We start from the raw sequence: 15256 nt of genomic DNA on the forward strand, positions 1-15256 counted from the left end.
AAGGTCTGTTTCTACATGCTTTAGTCTGTTCTCCCCTCTCTTTTAATTTTGGATGTGAACTTGGACACTTTAGAGCTTCTTTTCACAATACAGGTACCTCAAAAGAAAGTCTGCCTGGTTATCTTGCCTTGTGAACCTCGTTTAATGGCGCTCAGCTGAACAGATGGTGTTTGATATTCTTCTTGGTGTCTCTTCAGACACGGTATATGGTACTTGCTTGATTGCAAACAACAGAAATAAGTCAGACTGACTTAGGCTGCTTGATGAGGGTGTTTCTGGTAAGGATGCTGGGGTGTCTGCCTCGCAAAACCCCAGTCTCGGGAAATAGCTCTGCTTTGGGCATGAGGGACTTTCACCTGGACCGTCTGCAGCTCGTTTCTCCTTTTAATAAGTTGACTTCATACATTCTGCAATCCAAATCGCAAAACATATGACCGGAAACAGCCATTTCAACTACTGGAGACAGTGATCTGTTTTTCTCGCTCCTTGTTTCTGATTTCCCAAGGGAGGAGCTGATTGGTTCAGCTAGGGTCAGACACCCATTTCTGGTCTAGCCACTTGTGATCAGGGGCGGGATGTGGAGAAGGTTGGCAAAGGTTCCATTGTGACCAGTTGGCAGTGGCCGGAAGACAGGGCATGTTGTACACATGGCTGTTCCTACCCCGAGGCCTGTGTTCAGCTCTTCTACAAAGTAGTCATTTGCCCACTGTGCTACTGGGTCATCTTATTTATTTGGATGAGTGAAGGTCAACGTCTAAGTCTTCCTTTATTGTGATCTAATCACACGCAGGAATCTGTACAGGTCTTAATTGCAGCTGGACAAGTCCTGACAAATTGATACACTCGTGTAACCAACTCCCCAGAGCTCTGCCATTGCCCTGAAAGTTCCTGTGTGTCCCTTTACATTCTATCTTCCTCCCCAAGAAGCAACACTGTTCTGATTTTTATCCTCATAGACCAGTCGTACTTGCCTTGAACTTCAAACAAGATGGAGACCCGTCGTGTCAACATTTAGCCTTCTGTATTTTAGTTTAAGGTGAAAACATTTAATGAGTGCCAGCTGTGTGCCAGAGTCGGTGCTGCTGTTAGAAATAGGAGAGGGATTGGGACAGAGCTCACAGGAAGGGACAGTGGGATGGCTGGGACTCACTGCAGAGGCAGAGCGTGCCTGTGCGGGAGGAGGCACGAGTGTCCCAGGGGTTCTGAAGAGGAAGAGGCCTGGAGCTTGGAGGAGGTTCTGTGAGTGGAGGAGGAAGGGTCTTAGTGTTCCTTATTGTTCTTCTGACATGAGCCAAAATACCAATCTTTGGCTATTCTGGTCATTTGTCATTTTCCTGCCTGTGTACAGGATTTCCTCATCTCCCTGTGTGTGTTCTGATGAAAGGAGAGGCCCAGAGACCTGGCGTGGGGTGATTTCCCCCCGGGGGCAGGAAGGCTGGGACTTATCAGAAATGAGCACTGCTGTGGGCTCTGCTTCCCATGCGCATCTGTCCCGCTACTCCAGAAGCATTGTCGTTCCGTCTGTGTCTTCTGCTGTCCTCATTTGGCCCAGATGGCAAGCAACCAAATTTGCACAGTTTGTTTTTTACTAAGAAAAGCAGTGCATAGTTCTCCCGTTTTCTTGGTGTATCCTCATATAATGAGATTTTATGTATTATTAAACTCACTTGAAATCCTGACTGTGAGCTACTACATAACTTGCCATATGTGGTCATATATATGTAACTGTAGATCACGTGTGTGTGTGTGTGTGTGTGTGTGTGTGTATGTGTGAATAGTGTATGGACTACATATAATGTATTATGTGCTGTACTTGTGGGTCCTGGTGTATTTCTCTAGTTTGTCCACCTGATTAACCTTATGAGGTCATTTGGGAAATACTACTGAAAATAAAATAAATAATTACATTTCCCTGGAGCACAAAAGAAGATAAAATTACTAAAAAGTACTCTTTCGTTCTTTTCTCCACAGAACCATTCGAGTATGGCTGAAAAGAGACAGCGGTCAGTACTGGCCCAGCATTTACCACACAATGGCCTGTGAGTAGCTGAGCTGTTCCACTTGAGGAAAGTGTGCCTAATGCCTTTGATGATTCATATTTCAAATACTTATTTTTTTGAGAGCAAGAAAAGTGTGTCTAATGCTTTGATGATTCAAATTTCAAATATAATTTTTATTTTTGAGAGGGAGAGAGCGTGCCAGGGAATGGGGGGGTGGGGGGAGGGGGAAGAGAGAGGGAGAGCACCTTAAGTGGGCTCCGTGCCCAGTGCGGAGCTCCATCCATGACCCTAGGATCATGACCCGAGCCGAACGCGGGAGTTTGATGCTCAACCAATTGAGCCAGCCAGGCGCCCCCGATGAATCAAATTTCAAAATGCCTGATTAAAAGGTACTACTAGGGGCCCCCGGGTGGCTCAGTCGGTGAAGCACCTAACGCTTGATCTCAGCTCAGGTCACGATCTCACAGTTCATGCCCCATATCAGGCTCGCGCTGATAGCACAGAGCCTGCTTGGGATCCTCCTCTCCTTCTCCCCCCCCCCTTCTCAAAATATATAAACATTAAAAAATTTTTTTAAACAGTGCTACTAGATTTCAAAATGAATTTCTTAGTTGCCTCATACCCCAACAGACGATGCTAAATCGCGGGAAGACTTCTTTTCTTTTGCAAAGGAAGTTGGGTCTGCTGGCTTAACTGAAGCTGAGTTGAGCAAAACTGAAAAAAGAAAGGAGAGGTGGGGGGAAGGGCATGCCCACCACCCCCAGGTTTTCCTCTGTTTTTATTTTGCCAACTTGCATTATTAGTGACCATGTACTTGGTAATAGCTGATCCTGGCACTAAAAACGAGCTCTGTGCACCCCCCTGCCTTCATAACCAGCCTCCGGCCCGGTCTTTTCACAAACTTCCAGTACTACTGAGAGATTGGGTCCAAAGTACAACCCTTTCTACGCAGAGAACTTTCTCAGGAGTTAAATGTGTTCAAAAACTCAATCTAGAAGATACAGCCTTTGCACTGGGATTTTGAAATCGCCCTGGGATGCAGTGACTTAAAATTACACTTAAGTTCCAGCCCTTTGTGCAGATGTCAGCAGCACTGCCTTCCCCCCCCCCCCCCCCCCCCCCCCCCCCACTCCTTCTCTTCATCCTTTCTTGAAAAGGAAGCCCCGCAGCAGAGGCCTGGGTGCCACCCAGGCCCAAGCTGGGCTTGGATCCTGCCGTCCCAAACGGCCACATAGAAGCCATCCTTGGCTGCTAATTCCTTAATGAGGCATTTTCCTCGGTTAAGGGTTCCAGTATTCAGAGGACCCCCTAGGAAAAGAAAAAAGGCTTTGGGGCCTGCTTGATGCTGTGTTACGTCTGAACACCGCTGTAAGGTCCTTGCCACTCGCTGCACACGCTGTTGACTGCGTTCACAGCTTAAGAGTTAGCCCAGAGCCAGTGGGGCGTGTTAGACACTGATTCCGAGTAATCAGTCGGGGTCATCCTTCCGAGGGCCTCTTTCCTTGGCTGCGCTTCCTCCTTTGTCTCTTGCAGTGTGTGTGTGTGTGTGTGTGTGTGTGTGTGTGTGTGTGTGTGCGTGTGCGCGCGCGCGCGTGCATTCGGGTCCTGCAGTCGTGCTCAGAAACAATTAGTAGTCCGTCAGGAGTTTCCTTTTTTCTGCCTGCCCGGGACAGCTTGGGCAGGCTGCGCACCTCCTCTGTCTTGGTGGTTAGTCACTGAAAGCGAAGATACCGGGACAAAGATAACCATTACAAAAGGAACCATAAGACTTTATGAGACGTAGCACCTTAGAAGACTCCGCGAAAAGCTAATCATAATTGAGGACTATGGACTGACTGTTGCCCGCGTCCGCACACATAGGGAGCGTGCGTCACCTTGCCTGTCCCCTCTCAGCGGTGATGACCGATGGCTTGGCAGATGTACTTGTGGAGCCCGTCTGGGAAATTTTCGGGGAGGGGGGGGGTGTTGGAGCAGGGTAGAGGCGTCTCTCAGATGGGTAACTCCTCACCTGCAGTGGCCCAGTGATGGCCCTGACGGCCGGCAGTAGCCACAGCCCGAGGAGGTCCTGCCAGTGCCGGGGAACATTTGTCATCCTCGTGGACAGTCTTGTTAATGCTGCCACTCTTATTCCTCCCTCCCGTCCCCTCCTCTCCCCCACACCTCCACTTCACATTTTGGGCACAGCTTCACGTCCCCGAGTCCTCAACCTTGGAGTCGTTCGTGCTCCTTGGAATAGAGACTTTGTCCTGTATTTTGCTCACTTACTCCTCGGTTTGTGTGCATCCCAGATATTTAGTACAGCTTTGTAATTTCTCTCCCCAAACCTGGCAGTGGAAGTGTGCGCTCTTTCTTGGCTTTTAGGTCTCGGGCCCGTGGCGTGGGCTCTCTCTGTTGCCATCCCTTGCTAACCTGGCTTAAGTGTCCCCCCTGGAAAGTAGCTCCCAGAATGCTGCGGCTGGAAAGACCAGTGACAGCTGGGGAGAACAGGCCCAGCCTCTCTGTTGTCGGTGGCTGCCACCCCCATGTTTGCACCCAAACACATTCAGCTTAGTGCTTCCGGATGCTTCTGTGTTGTGCTCCACTGGAACTGCGTCCCTGGTGAAACTGCGAGAACACCGCCGGCAGAAAACAGGGCGAATGAATGCCGAGACATGACTGTTTCGCGATGACTTTTTTTTTTTTTTTTTTTTTTTATTTATTTATTTATTTATTTATTTATTTTTTTGGGGACAGAGAGAGACAGAGCATGAACAGGGGAGGGGCAGAGAGAGAGGGAGACACAGAATCGGAAACAGGCTCCAGGCTCCGAGCCATCAGCCCAGAGCCTGACGCGGGGCTCGAACTCACGGACCGCGAGATCGTGACCTGGCTGAAGTCGGACGCTTAACCGACTGCGCCACCCAGGCGCCCCAACGCGATGACTTTTGTTCCCAAATGGGTTTCAAAATGTGACAAGTGGCAGTTGGTTCTGAACACCGTCTGCGGGTTGTCTGGTCGAGGACGCGCGAGAGGCCATCCACCAGGTGAAACTCTTTCTTGGGGCCTGACAGAGTGAAGGAAGCCGCCCCTTAGCGTGCCGCTCTGTGCACTCGAGTCGCTCTGCCACTTTACCTCACCGAGCAAAAGGGACTTTCAGAATCTGCTCTAGCCAAGGGGAAAACGGTCCCTCCTCGTGTCCACATCTGCCAGGTGACTCGTGCCTCATTTTTTCGGGTAGGACCTTTCTGTGAAATCGCACAGCTCTGCAAGGGAGGGGGTCTTTTCACCGTTTGGTCAGCGAGGGAACCGATGCCAGAGGGGTTAAGCCCGTGGCTTGTGGTTGGGATTCCAGTCCCTGCCGTCTGGCTCCAGAGCGATGCCACCCACCGCAGTCACGGGGTGGGCACTGACTTTTCCTGCAAAGGGCCGGCCAGCTAACATCCAGACATTGAAGGCCACACAGCCTCTGTGGCAGCTGCTCAGCTCTGCCGCTGTGGCATGAAAGCAACCATAAACAATGCATAAATGAAGGGAAAACCCAAAAATACCTTTATTTACAAAACTAGAGTTGGAAGCATAGGAGTTTGGATGGCAGTGATGCCTTTTTAAAAGGCCACTGAGTTAAAGATGTATGTGTTTTGCGTGTTTATAAAACCGTGTGAATATCCAAACTTTTTTTTTTTTTAATTGCTTATCTCACTAGAACCTTCCCTTCTAGAAAAAAGCCAGGACAGGGGCGCCTGGGTGGCTCAGTCGGTTAAGCATTCCACTTCAGCTCAGGTCATGATCTCATGGTTCGTGAGTTTGAGCCCTGCGTTGGCTCTGTGCTGACAGCTTGGAGCCTGGAGCCTGTTTCGGATTCTGTGTCTCCCTCTCTCTCTGCCCCTCCCCTGCTCACTTTCTCTCTCTCTCTCTCTCTCTCTCTCTCTGTCTCTCTGTCTCTCTGTCTCTCTGTGTCTCTCTCAAAAATAAAACTTGAAAAAAAATTAAAAAAGAAAAAAGCCAGGACATCTTTAGATGCCAAACAAATAAGTTAGGGAAGCTTTTTTTCTTCCTTTTTTAAATGTAAGAATTCTCTAGCCTCATAAAACTACTCAGCACGTTGTAAATTTTACACAAGGGAGGATTTTACATATTTATGGACAGTTTGTTATGGGGGGGTTGAACATAAAAAGAATCGAAAGAAGCTTAAAACTAAAGTGTTAAGATTTTGTTCCAACCTAGAAGTAAGCAAAAATGACGACAGTGAATCTGAAATCATCAACGCGTGTTTGGTTTGCCAAAGATAATTTTATGATGGTTATTGAAGAGCACAGTGAAACCTTGGATTGCAGATACCTTGTTCTGTGAGTGTTCTGTAAGATGAGCAAACATTTCTCATGAGTTTTTAAAATTTTTTTTTAATGTTTACTTATTTTTGAGAGAGAGAGAGAGAGAGAGAGAGCAAGCAGGGGAGGAGCAGAGAGAGAAAAGGAGACACAGAATCCGAAACAGGCTCCAGGCTCTGAGCTGTCAGCACAGAGCCCGACATGAGGCTCGAACTCACGAGCCCTGAGATCATGACCTGAGCCGAAGTCGGACACTCAGCCGACTGAGCCACCCAGGCGCCACATCTCATGAATTTTAACTTGATAAACAAGCGATATCTTGCAGTACAAGCAGTAGGTGATGCCAGACATCACATCACAACTGAGCCGATGGTTCTTGAAATTCGCTTTGATATCTGAGTGCTTTGGATTACAAGCACGTTTCCAGAATGAATTATGCTCGCAAACCAAGGTTTTACAGTACATTACACTAAGATACATATACCTTTGGGGTTATAATTCTTAAACTCGATTGTTCTTTTTTTTTTTTTTTAATTTTTTAAAACTAAACTTTTATTTGTCTGAGAGAGACAGGCACAGCATGAGTTGGGGACTGGCAGAGAGGGAGAGAGAGAATCCCAAGCTGGCCCCACGCCGCCAGCACGGGGCCTGACGTGGGGCTCTTGCTCACGAAACCACAAGATTGTGACCTGATTCGAAACCAAGAGTCGGATGCCCAGCTGACTGAGCCACCCAGGTGGCCCTAAACTTGGTCATTCTTTCTAGTCCCCCAGTTCAGTGTGGTGGATGAGGGGTACGGACTTCAGTCTGTGTGCACACTGCGGTAACACCTGCCTTCCAGCTGGGTAGTTCTCTGCACTTGAAAAAGCCTCTTCCCATCATCTCATCATGCAGCCATCTATGTCTTTGCCTTCAGGTGCAGTCCAGTGTTCGAGTTTACTTTTGTCCTTCAGTGGAAAATGTCAGCCCTTTCTAGAGAGAGAACCTTAAATTAAACCATTTTCAAATGGTAATGCCATTGATAAGGTTTTTTTTCTTTTACTTTTTTGTAAGAAGGGTTACCTCAAAGTAAGCTCAAGTTTGTTTCACGGTACGTATTCCCTCACGGTGGTTCTCGCATAGTCAATTGAAATTCTTTAGGCTGCAGCGAACCCAAACATTTCAAGTGTTCCATTTCACAAATCATTTTAATTCTGATTTTTAACAGAAGGAGATGATTTGGAGTTTCTCCTCTCTGTGACTCATTCTCTGGAATGAGAAGGAAGGGAGAAGGGAGGAAGGGAGGGAGGGAGGAAGGAAGGAAAGAAGGAAGACAGATAGGTAGAACCTGGAAAGGGCTGTGGATGTGAGAAGAAGCAGGTGCTAGCCCAGTCACATAACACCACTGTGCACCTTACCACTGCAGTACTCCAAACTGAGGCCGTGTGTGTCATCGCAAAGGGACCCCCCCCTCCCCGGCTTTTTTTTTTTTTTTTGACCATCGGAAGAGAAAACATAATCCCAAAGTGGCTTTCCTAACTTGGCTCACATATGCTGTGGAATCGGAATTCTGGCGCTGGGAACCCCTTTTCCATGATTCCAGCCACTCTGTTACCTGTGATGAGGAAGGGTGGTGGGGCAGGACGGCCTGCTGAGTTTAGGGAACAGATTTCTCACTCCGAGCACCGAGCACCAGTCTGCGGACTTCGTAGCCTACAGGTGGGCATTCCAGCCAGATGAATCCGCATGCCTGCTTGCTCCGTTCAGAGATGCAAAAACAATTGAGGAGATTTTTTTGAGTTGGAATTTTATTTATTTATTTATTTTTTTATTAAAAAAAAATTTTTTTTTTAACGTTTATTTATTTTTGAGACAGAGACAGAGCATGCACGGGGGAGGGGCAGAGAGAGGGAGACAGAATCTGAAACAGGCTCCAGGCTCTGAGCGGTCAGCACAGAGCCCGACGCGGGGCTCGAACTCATGGACTGTGAGATCATGACCTGAGCCGAAGCCGGCCGCTCAACCGACTGAGCCACCCAGGCGCCTCTGAGTTGGAATTTTAAACTGCAGCAGCAGAAAGAACTTCAATAGGAACTTCAATAATGGTTAATAACCATTAACTTTTCCGTTTACATCGTTATTTTCTACAGAACATTCTTGCTCTCTTTTTTAAACCTAAATCGTGTATGCTTTTTAAATAACGTGTTTTGAACAATGACTTAGAATGCGTAGCTTTGCCTTTAATATGGTCTTTGTCTTTCTGGCAGCTCCTTGCTCTGCTATGGCTTACCATCACGACAGCAGACGGATATTTGTGGGCCAGGATAATGGAGCCGTCATGGTAGGTCGCTTCCCGAGTGCATGCGTTACATTGACCACCCCCCCCAGCGTTCACGCCCGTTGGACGGTTGAAATAAAGAACGATGGATGCCTGATTGTTTGGCATCAAAGATTTTTTTACTTCAGTATGGGTATTAGGCCTAAAAATGGATTAATTTTAATTAGTGCTTATTTTTAAACTAGTCACGGAGCTCAGAATGTTTTCATGATTGATAGTTTGGTGTTCAGCCTAAGCCACAAAGCACAGCTTTCCTAAGGTGAATGTGAGGCCTACAGCAGCCCCATCCTTGAACCGTGAAGGGGGCCAGGCGGGGGGTGGGCATGACGGCCTGTGTGCACACACGTGCAAGTGTATGTAAATGTAACCGTGGAGAGGGACAGAGGGCAAGGTTGGTGACTGGTCATTGAGCCAACAGCTCATATGACCGTTTAAGGCAGCGCTTCTCAAACTACCTGTGGCGAAGGGCTAGATATTCAAAGTTTCAAGTTAGTATAGATTGTAGGTATTTTTATGATTCTAATTGCGTGGGTGTATGTATGTGTATTTTCTTAATGGAGGTATAATTCGCGTGAAATTTCGCCAGTTTAAAGTATGTAATTCACTGGTTTTGTAGTATATTCACAAGATTATACAACCATTAACCTTCTCTAATTCCAGAACATTCTCACCACCCCCACCAAAGAAACCCGTACCCGTTAGCAGTCACTCGCACGCCTCCTTCTCCCAGCTCCTGGTAATCACAAATCTGCTTTCCGAGTGCAGAGATTTGCCTGTTTTAGACATTTTATGTAAACAGTCACATAGGATGCGTTGCCTTTCGTGTCTGGCTTCTTTCACTCAGCATGTTTCCAAGGTTCATCTGTGTTGCGGTTTGAATTAGCGCTCATTCCTTTTATGGTGGAATGGGATTCTGTCACGTGGGCATAGCAGCCCTTCACGAGCCTTGGTGCTTCTTCTGCAAGGCTGGCAGTCGTGTCCCCCTTCCGTTGCTGGATTTAGTGGTTGGAGTCCTCGCTGTTTCTTCCTGGCTCCAGCTGAATGGGTGTCCATTTCCTTGATCTTTTCAAAGAACCGGTTTTGGTTTCAGTGTTTTTTGTTTTTTTTTTCTTTTGTTTTTCCTATTGTCCGCTTATTTATTTCAACTCTAATTTTATTATTTTCTTCCTTCTGTTTGCTCTGGGTTTAGCTTGCTGGATTGATATTTTTGACACCACCTTGGAGCCAGTGAGAGCATCCACGATTTCATCCTTGGGTGTGATAACAATATGCTCAGCACCAGGGAAGGGCTGGGGGGCGATGGGAGAAGCAGTCTGAGGCCGGGTCGTGTCGGGCCTGGTGGGTCTGGATAAAGTTTTAAGTTTTGTTGTAGACTCTGTGGGAAGCTCTGCGGGGCTTTCAGCAGGCAAGTGACAGGATATCATTTATGCACTCAAATGATCCCTGTGGCTGCTTGGTGGAGAATGGATCAGTTTGGGGGGGGCAGCAGGAATGGAAGCTGGACGGTCAGGCTGTGACCCTGGGAGAGAGGACGGTGACAGGGACAGTGGACAGAAGTGGGTGGATTTGAGGTGCGTCTGGGAAAGGTCGGTTGTGGGGAGGGGAAGAAGAGGAGGAGGCTGGTGATAGCCAGGTTTCTGGCTCGAGTCACTGGGTACACAGTGGTATCATTTACTGAGAAGACAAAGGCTTGGGGGCGTGTGGGGAGGGGACATTTGGAGGGAGAGAGGACAACGAGGAACCCAGCCGTACAGTTGAGAGACCAGGGGGATGAGCAGTGGCCGCCCATGCCAAGTTAGCATCAGATATGCAAGCCTGGAGCCCACTGGGAGCCTCGGCTGTAGTCCTCAGCATCGAGGGTGTTTTTTTTTTTTCAGCTGTAAGAATGGCTGTGTTTACCTGGGGAGAGAATGAGCAGAAGGTAGGGAGAGATCGAAGAAAGAGGTGAGCCATTCCAGAGCGGTGGGGAGCAGGTTTAAGAAGCCAGGGGGCTACGTACAAGGCTTGTCTTGAATGGCTGCAAGATGAGGAAGTCTCTGCCCCCCCCCCCACCCCGAATCTTAAAAGTTTTAAATAGTGGCCTTCACTGGGTTCAGTCACGTATACTGTCCAGATGGTCCCAACAGCATGTTGCCATCAAGGCTGTGTCCTTGGGACAGCCTCTGGGAACAGGGGAGGCCAAGTGACACACGCTTACCAGAGACCAGGAAAAAGGGTGAGGGGTCTCTGACTGCTGATTGCCAGGGCCCCAGTTCACGGGCCAGCTGGTGGTCATGTCCTCTCAGTGACCTCTCTCGACAGCGAACCTCAGGGTCAAGTACATTAGGTCATCACTGCACGAAGGGGAGCCGTTGAAGAGCAGTAAGCCGGGGAGCATAGACTCGTCGGGTTTCTATTTTTGTGAGCTTAGCGTGCCTGTATGTGGAGTTCAGGGGGACAAGGGTGAAACTGAGCCGGTCCGGCTAAGAGGCTACTTCAGGACCCCGACGTGAGACTGCGAAACACTGGGGGCAGTGCTGGAGAAGAGGTGATGGCTTCGAGAACTGTCTGGGCAGCAGGCTTGATGTCTGGTGGGATGTGGGTGCTTAACAGAGAGCTGTGTGAAAATGGCTTCCAGGTTTTTAGCCAGGATGGTGATGGTGAGCGGTCAGCTGCCCTCTAAGAAAAGATGCTGATACAGAGGGGAAGTTGATGAGGTCCGATTTGACATTTGGGTCCGTGGGCCTGAACCTCAAGGGTTTGGTCTGGAATTGGGAGTTCTCTGAACATAGGTGTCAGCGGAAACTGCTAACAGTGGCCGGGCGGCTCCAACAGGTGGGTTGAGAAGAGCCGAGGGCCAAGGTCACATTCCCTGGGAATAGCAGGAGGGGAAATCAGAGGGCTCGGAGCCCATGGGGGAGACGGAGGCAGAATGGGCAGAGCCAGAGGACAGCCAGCGAGGACGCTGTGGCCGTGGAAGCCAGAGAGGCAGGGAAATTCACATGGGGGTGAGTAACTGTCAGGTGCAGCAGAGAGGATGAGGTCAGGCCTGGAAGATGACCCTGGGGACATCCCAGGAAGGGAAAGCCCTTTCTCTGCAGTGGTGGCAGCGCCGTGCGGGCGGTGGGTGGAAGAACGACCAGGAGAGAGCAGCTGGAGGGCCCGAGGGCAGCCAGTGTGGGCTGATCTCAGAGAAGGGGCCGAAGAAAGTCGGAGGATTGTTGAAAACAGTTTTGTTGTTTTTTTTGCTTGTTTTGGTTTTGAAGCGAAAAGATAAGAGGCCTCGAGTGTGTGGAAGAGCCAGGGAGGAAGAAGCCGGTGGAAAGGACAGGCCCCCTGCCCAAGTGGTTCACTCAGCGGCGGGCAGGGTCAGGCTTGCTCAGCTCCTCGCCCGTCAGTCTGGGGCTGCGGTGAATGCCTCACGGAGCCGTAAATGCAAATGTTCTCGTGTCTCTCCTGAAAATTTTATAGGAATACCGTGCCAATGTGCATGCACGTGTGTAACCAGAAGCCACGAAGCACAAATAATTTCTCCAGTGGTGGCAGTGGTTGCGCATTGATTTCTCCAGGGACCCTTCTTGTGGCTCCCGGTTCAGGGGTAGATTATAGAACAGCATAGAAAAAACACACAGCTCTTCAGTGCAAAGGGGCAATGTGAATCCGGTTTACTGTTCATTAGCACATGATCTGTAGATTTTCCACCCAATACAGATGAGTATATATACAGTGATATATACTAGTACATTTATACTGGGCATATATACTGTGTGTTATATATATTATCTTACATCTGAGGATATGTAGTATATATTATAGTACATATGTGAACACACACACACACATATATATGGTAATATATACTGGTACATTTTTGTACTTTCCAATACCAAGATGGAGAGCAAGGGATCAGTATTCCTTTGTGAGTTTTTTTTTCTTTTTGTCAACAATTCACAATGTCCATGTTACTTAGAGTCTTAAGAACTTATCACTTAGCATCGATCAATAGCATTCATAGTGCTTTTTCTTTAGAGTTGTGTCTTCGTTTTATGCTGAAGCTGATTTTTTCATTAACAAGTATATACTTTTATTTTTTCCTACTTATAAAGTATTGCCCTGTCTATAAAAAATTAGGAAGATACAGGGTATTTTAAAAAAGCAAACCACCCACAACCTCTACACTTCCTTTTTTTTTTGTACGTGTTCTGTATGAAATATACGTAATTTCCCCCTTACATTGCTGAGGTACCCAATGCCATATTTTCAGTGTAGCTGAGAACTCTGTTCATAATGGGTCTTTGTAATTTTGCTTTACGGACGTCATCTTGAGGAATGCTCAGCCTAACCGGGACTGCAAAATTAACAAGCCCTCCTCTGCAGTGGAGGGAGAAGGAATACAAAGCTCTCACTCGCAGAGGGAGAACTGCAGAAAAGTACTGTGCTGGTCCACAGCACCTTCCGTATTCGGTCTGGTCCCCAAAAGAACTAGTGGCTTGAGGACAAGCCTGATGAAAGAAGCAGTTCCATAGTATTCTTCTAGAGTTAATCTTGAGTCCCACCTCTGGCCATAGCTAGGTTTGGATTTTCCTTTGTTTTGAAAGTTAAGTTCCTGTTTTTAAAACCATGACTGTTTTCTTATTGCATGTGTTTACTTTTAGGAATTTCATGTTTCTGAAGATTTTAATAAAATGAACTTTATCAAGACTTACCCAGGTAATTATGATACACACACATACTTACATATATATGTGTGTAGATAGACACACACAGAACTAGAACACTGCCTCTTATGATCAAAATTAGGTTTCACGTGAACTTTTTAGTGGTGTTTCCCCAATTATACAGGAGGCTATTAAGTCTTAGAGATATTTGCCATCCTTTCCTGCTTATCCCCGTTCAAAATTTTCTATACTGTTCCATTGGGTGCATGATCGGATTTAATTTACCCATTCTTCTATTTTGGAGCATGGGTAGTGCTTCCATTTTTCGCTAACACACACTGACCTGTATGACAGTGTATATATACATAGGTAAGCATATGAAACATTCACACGCGCACACACACATACACAGGTATGTGTGCGTGTGTGTGTATGTGTGTGTGTGTCTTGACTATTATTCTGACTCTAATCCCCTAGCCCTGGGTTACTTCTATTTAAGACAGATGCCTAAAAATGGAGTAGCTGGCTCAAACATTAACAAGTTTTTTAATGCTCTAGATTTCTTTTATAAACTTCTTCCCAGCAATAGTGTGAATTTTTACAATCCCACGAGTAGCTGAAAGTATCTGCTCATCAAATCTGTACAACGTTGCTCTTACAAATGTTTTTTGCCAGTTTGATAGTCAAAAAGTTCTCAGTTTAAAAGTTACTTAAGCTTTATTTAGTGTTGATCATTTGTGATCTTTTATGAATGTCTGTTGATGATTTTGCCCATATACTCATAGAGTTGTAGTGTTTTCGAATTAATGTATGAGAAAGAGTCCCTCAATTCTTTTGAAGCAGCCTGTACAGCTGAGAGCAAGGTCAAACAGTTTCTCTGTCCAGCCTCTAACTTCATTCATCAGACTGGGCATTTATTAAACACCTGCTGCATGCCAGGTCCTATACTAGATGAAGTAGACTAGACAGGTTACTGCCCTAGTGTGGCTTGCAATCAACCTGGAAACGAAAGTATTTGACAGGTCACATGATAGAATGCCTTCCTTTTTCTCAGCTGTTATTTTGGAATACAGAACTCCACACTTTGTCTTTATAAATAACAAAAAGTTTCAGACAAACAGAAAATATTCCAGAATCAAAATGCTTGCACTATTTTTTAATTTCAGAAAATTGAACTTCTCCTGCTCACAATGTCAGTGTTTTCTAAAAGGTCAAAGTACTAAAGTGATAGACTATAAAAAAAAAATTGTTCCTTTAAGAAAAGACTACCGCATTCCATATGGGACTGATAATTAATAGCAAAGGAAAAATGTTTGTTCTCTCGAGTACAGCCAAAAAAAAAAAAAAAAAAAAAAAGTCTGTTCTTTGATCTGTTGTTGGAATCCCTCTTGAGCATCAGTCTTCAGTGAGCTGTGCTTCCCATCGTCCACCCAAGTAGGGACACAGGGCAGCTGGGCCACGGAAAGAAAGCGTGTGGTGCTGAGCTGGGGCTGGGAAGGTCATCCGAAAGCTGGCTCGCGGAACCCCGGGCGTTTCCGTGGTAGGGTGATTGAGACCGTGAGCCCCCACCCAGGCCAGCCGGCTCGAGAAGGCGCGCGCCTCCGTTGGGATTCGGAAGGTCACGTTTCTTCGTGAAGGGCGCAGACTTCCCTTTGTGTTCCCGCAGCTCATCAGAACCGAGTGTCTGCGATTATCTTCAGCGTGGCTGCCGAGTGGGTGATCAGCACCGGCCACGACAAGTGCGTCAGCTGGATGTGCACCCGCAGCGGGAACATGCTCGGGAGGCACTTCTTCACTTCCTGGGCTTCGTGTTTACAGTATCCTTCAGCGGGCCGGCCCTTCCCCTGCCCGGCGCCTCCTTGTCGCGGCCGTTCCTTTCGAATCTGATCGTGAATTGGCGGTTGAGATCCAGGGATTGAGCGATTCCTGCGTACTTCACATAAAATCCAAGAAGTTCTGTGTCCGCGTTTCTTTGGTATAGAGTTGGTTGGTTTA

At 47.2% G+C, this 15256-nt stretch overlaps 1 protein-coding gene across 2 annotated transcripts in view; it reads left to right on the top strand.

Annotated features, from left to right (window-relative positions):
- Positions 1-15256, top strand: part of WDFY1 (WD repeat and FYVE domain containing 1) — a 46427-nt gene that overhangs the window by 14569 nt on the left and 16602 nt on the right. For both annotated transcript variants that reach the window (XM_060623882.3, XM_060623883.3), the window contains 4 exons: positions 1972-2039; positions 8554-8627; positions 13259-13313; positions 14928-15078. In XM_060623882.3, coding sequence (XP_060479865.1) covers positions 1972-2039; positions 8554-8627; positions 13259-13313; positions 14928-15078 — 348 coding nt within the window. The remainder of the gene's footprint in view (positions 1-1971; positions 2040-8553; positions 8628-13258; positions 13314-14927; positions 15079-15256) is intronic.

This window comes from Panthera onca, chromosome C1 (assembly GCF_046562875.1).
Source record: "Panthera onca isolate mPanOnc1 chromosome C1, mPanOnc1 haplotype 2, whole genome shotgun sequence".
NCBI lineage: Eukaryota > Metazoa > Chordata > Mammalia > Carnivora > Felidae > Panthera > Panthera onca.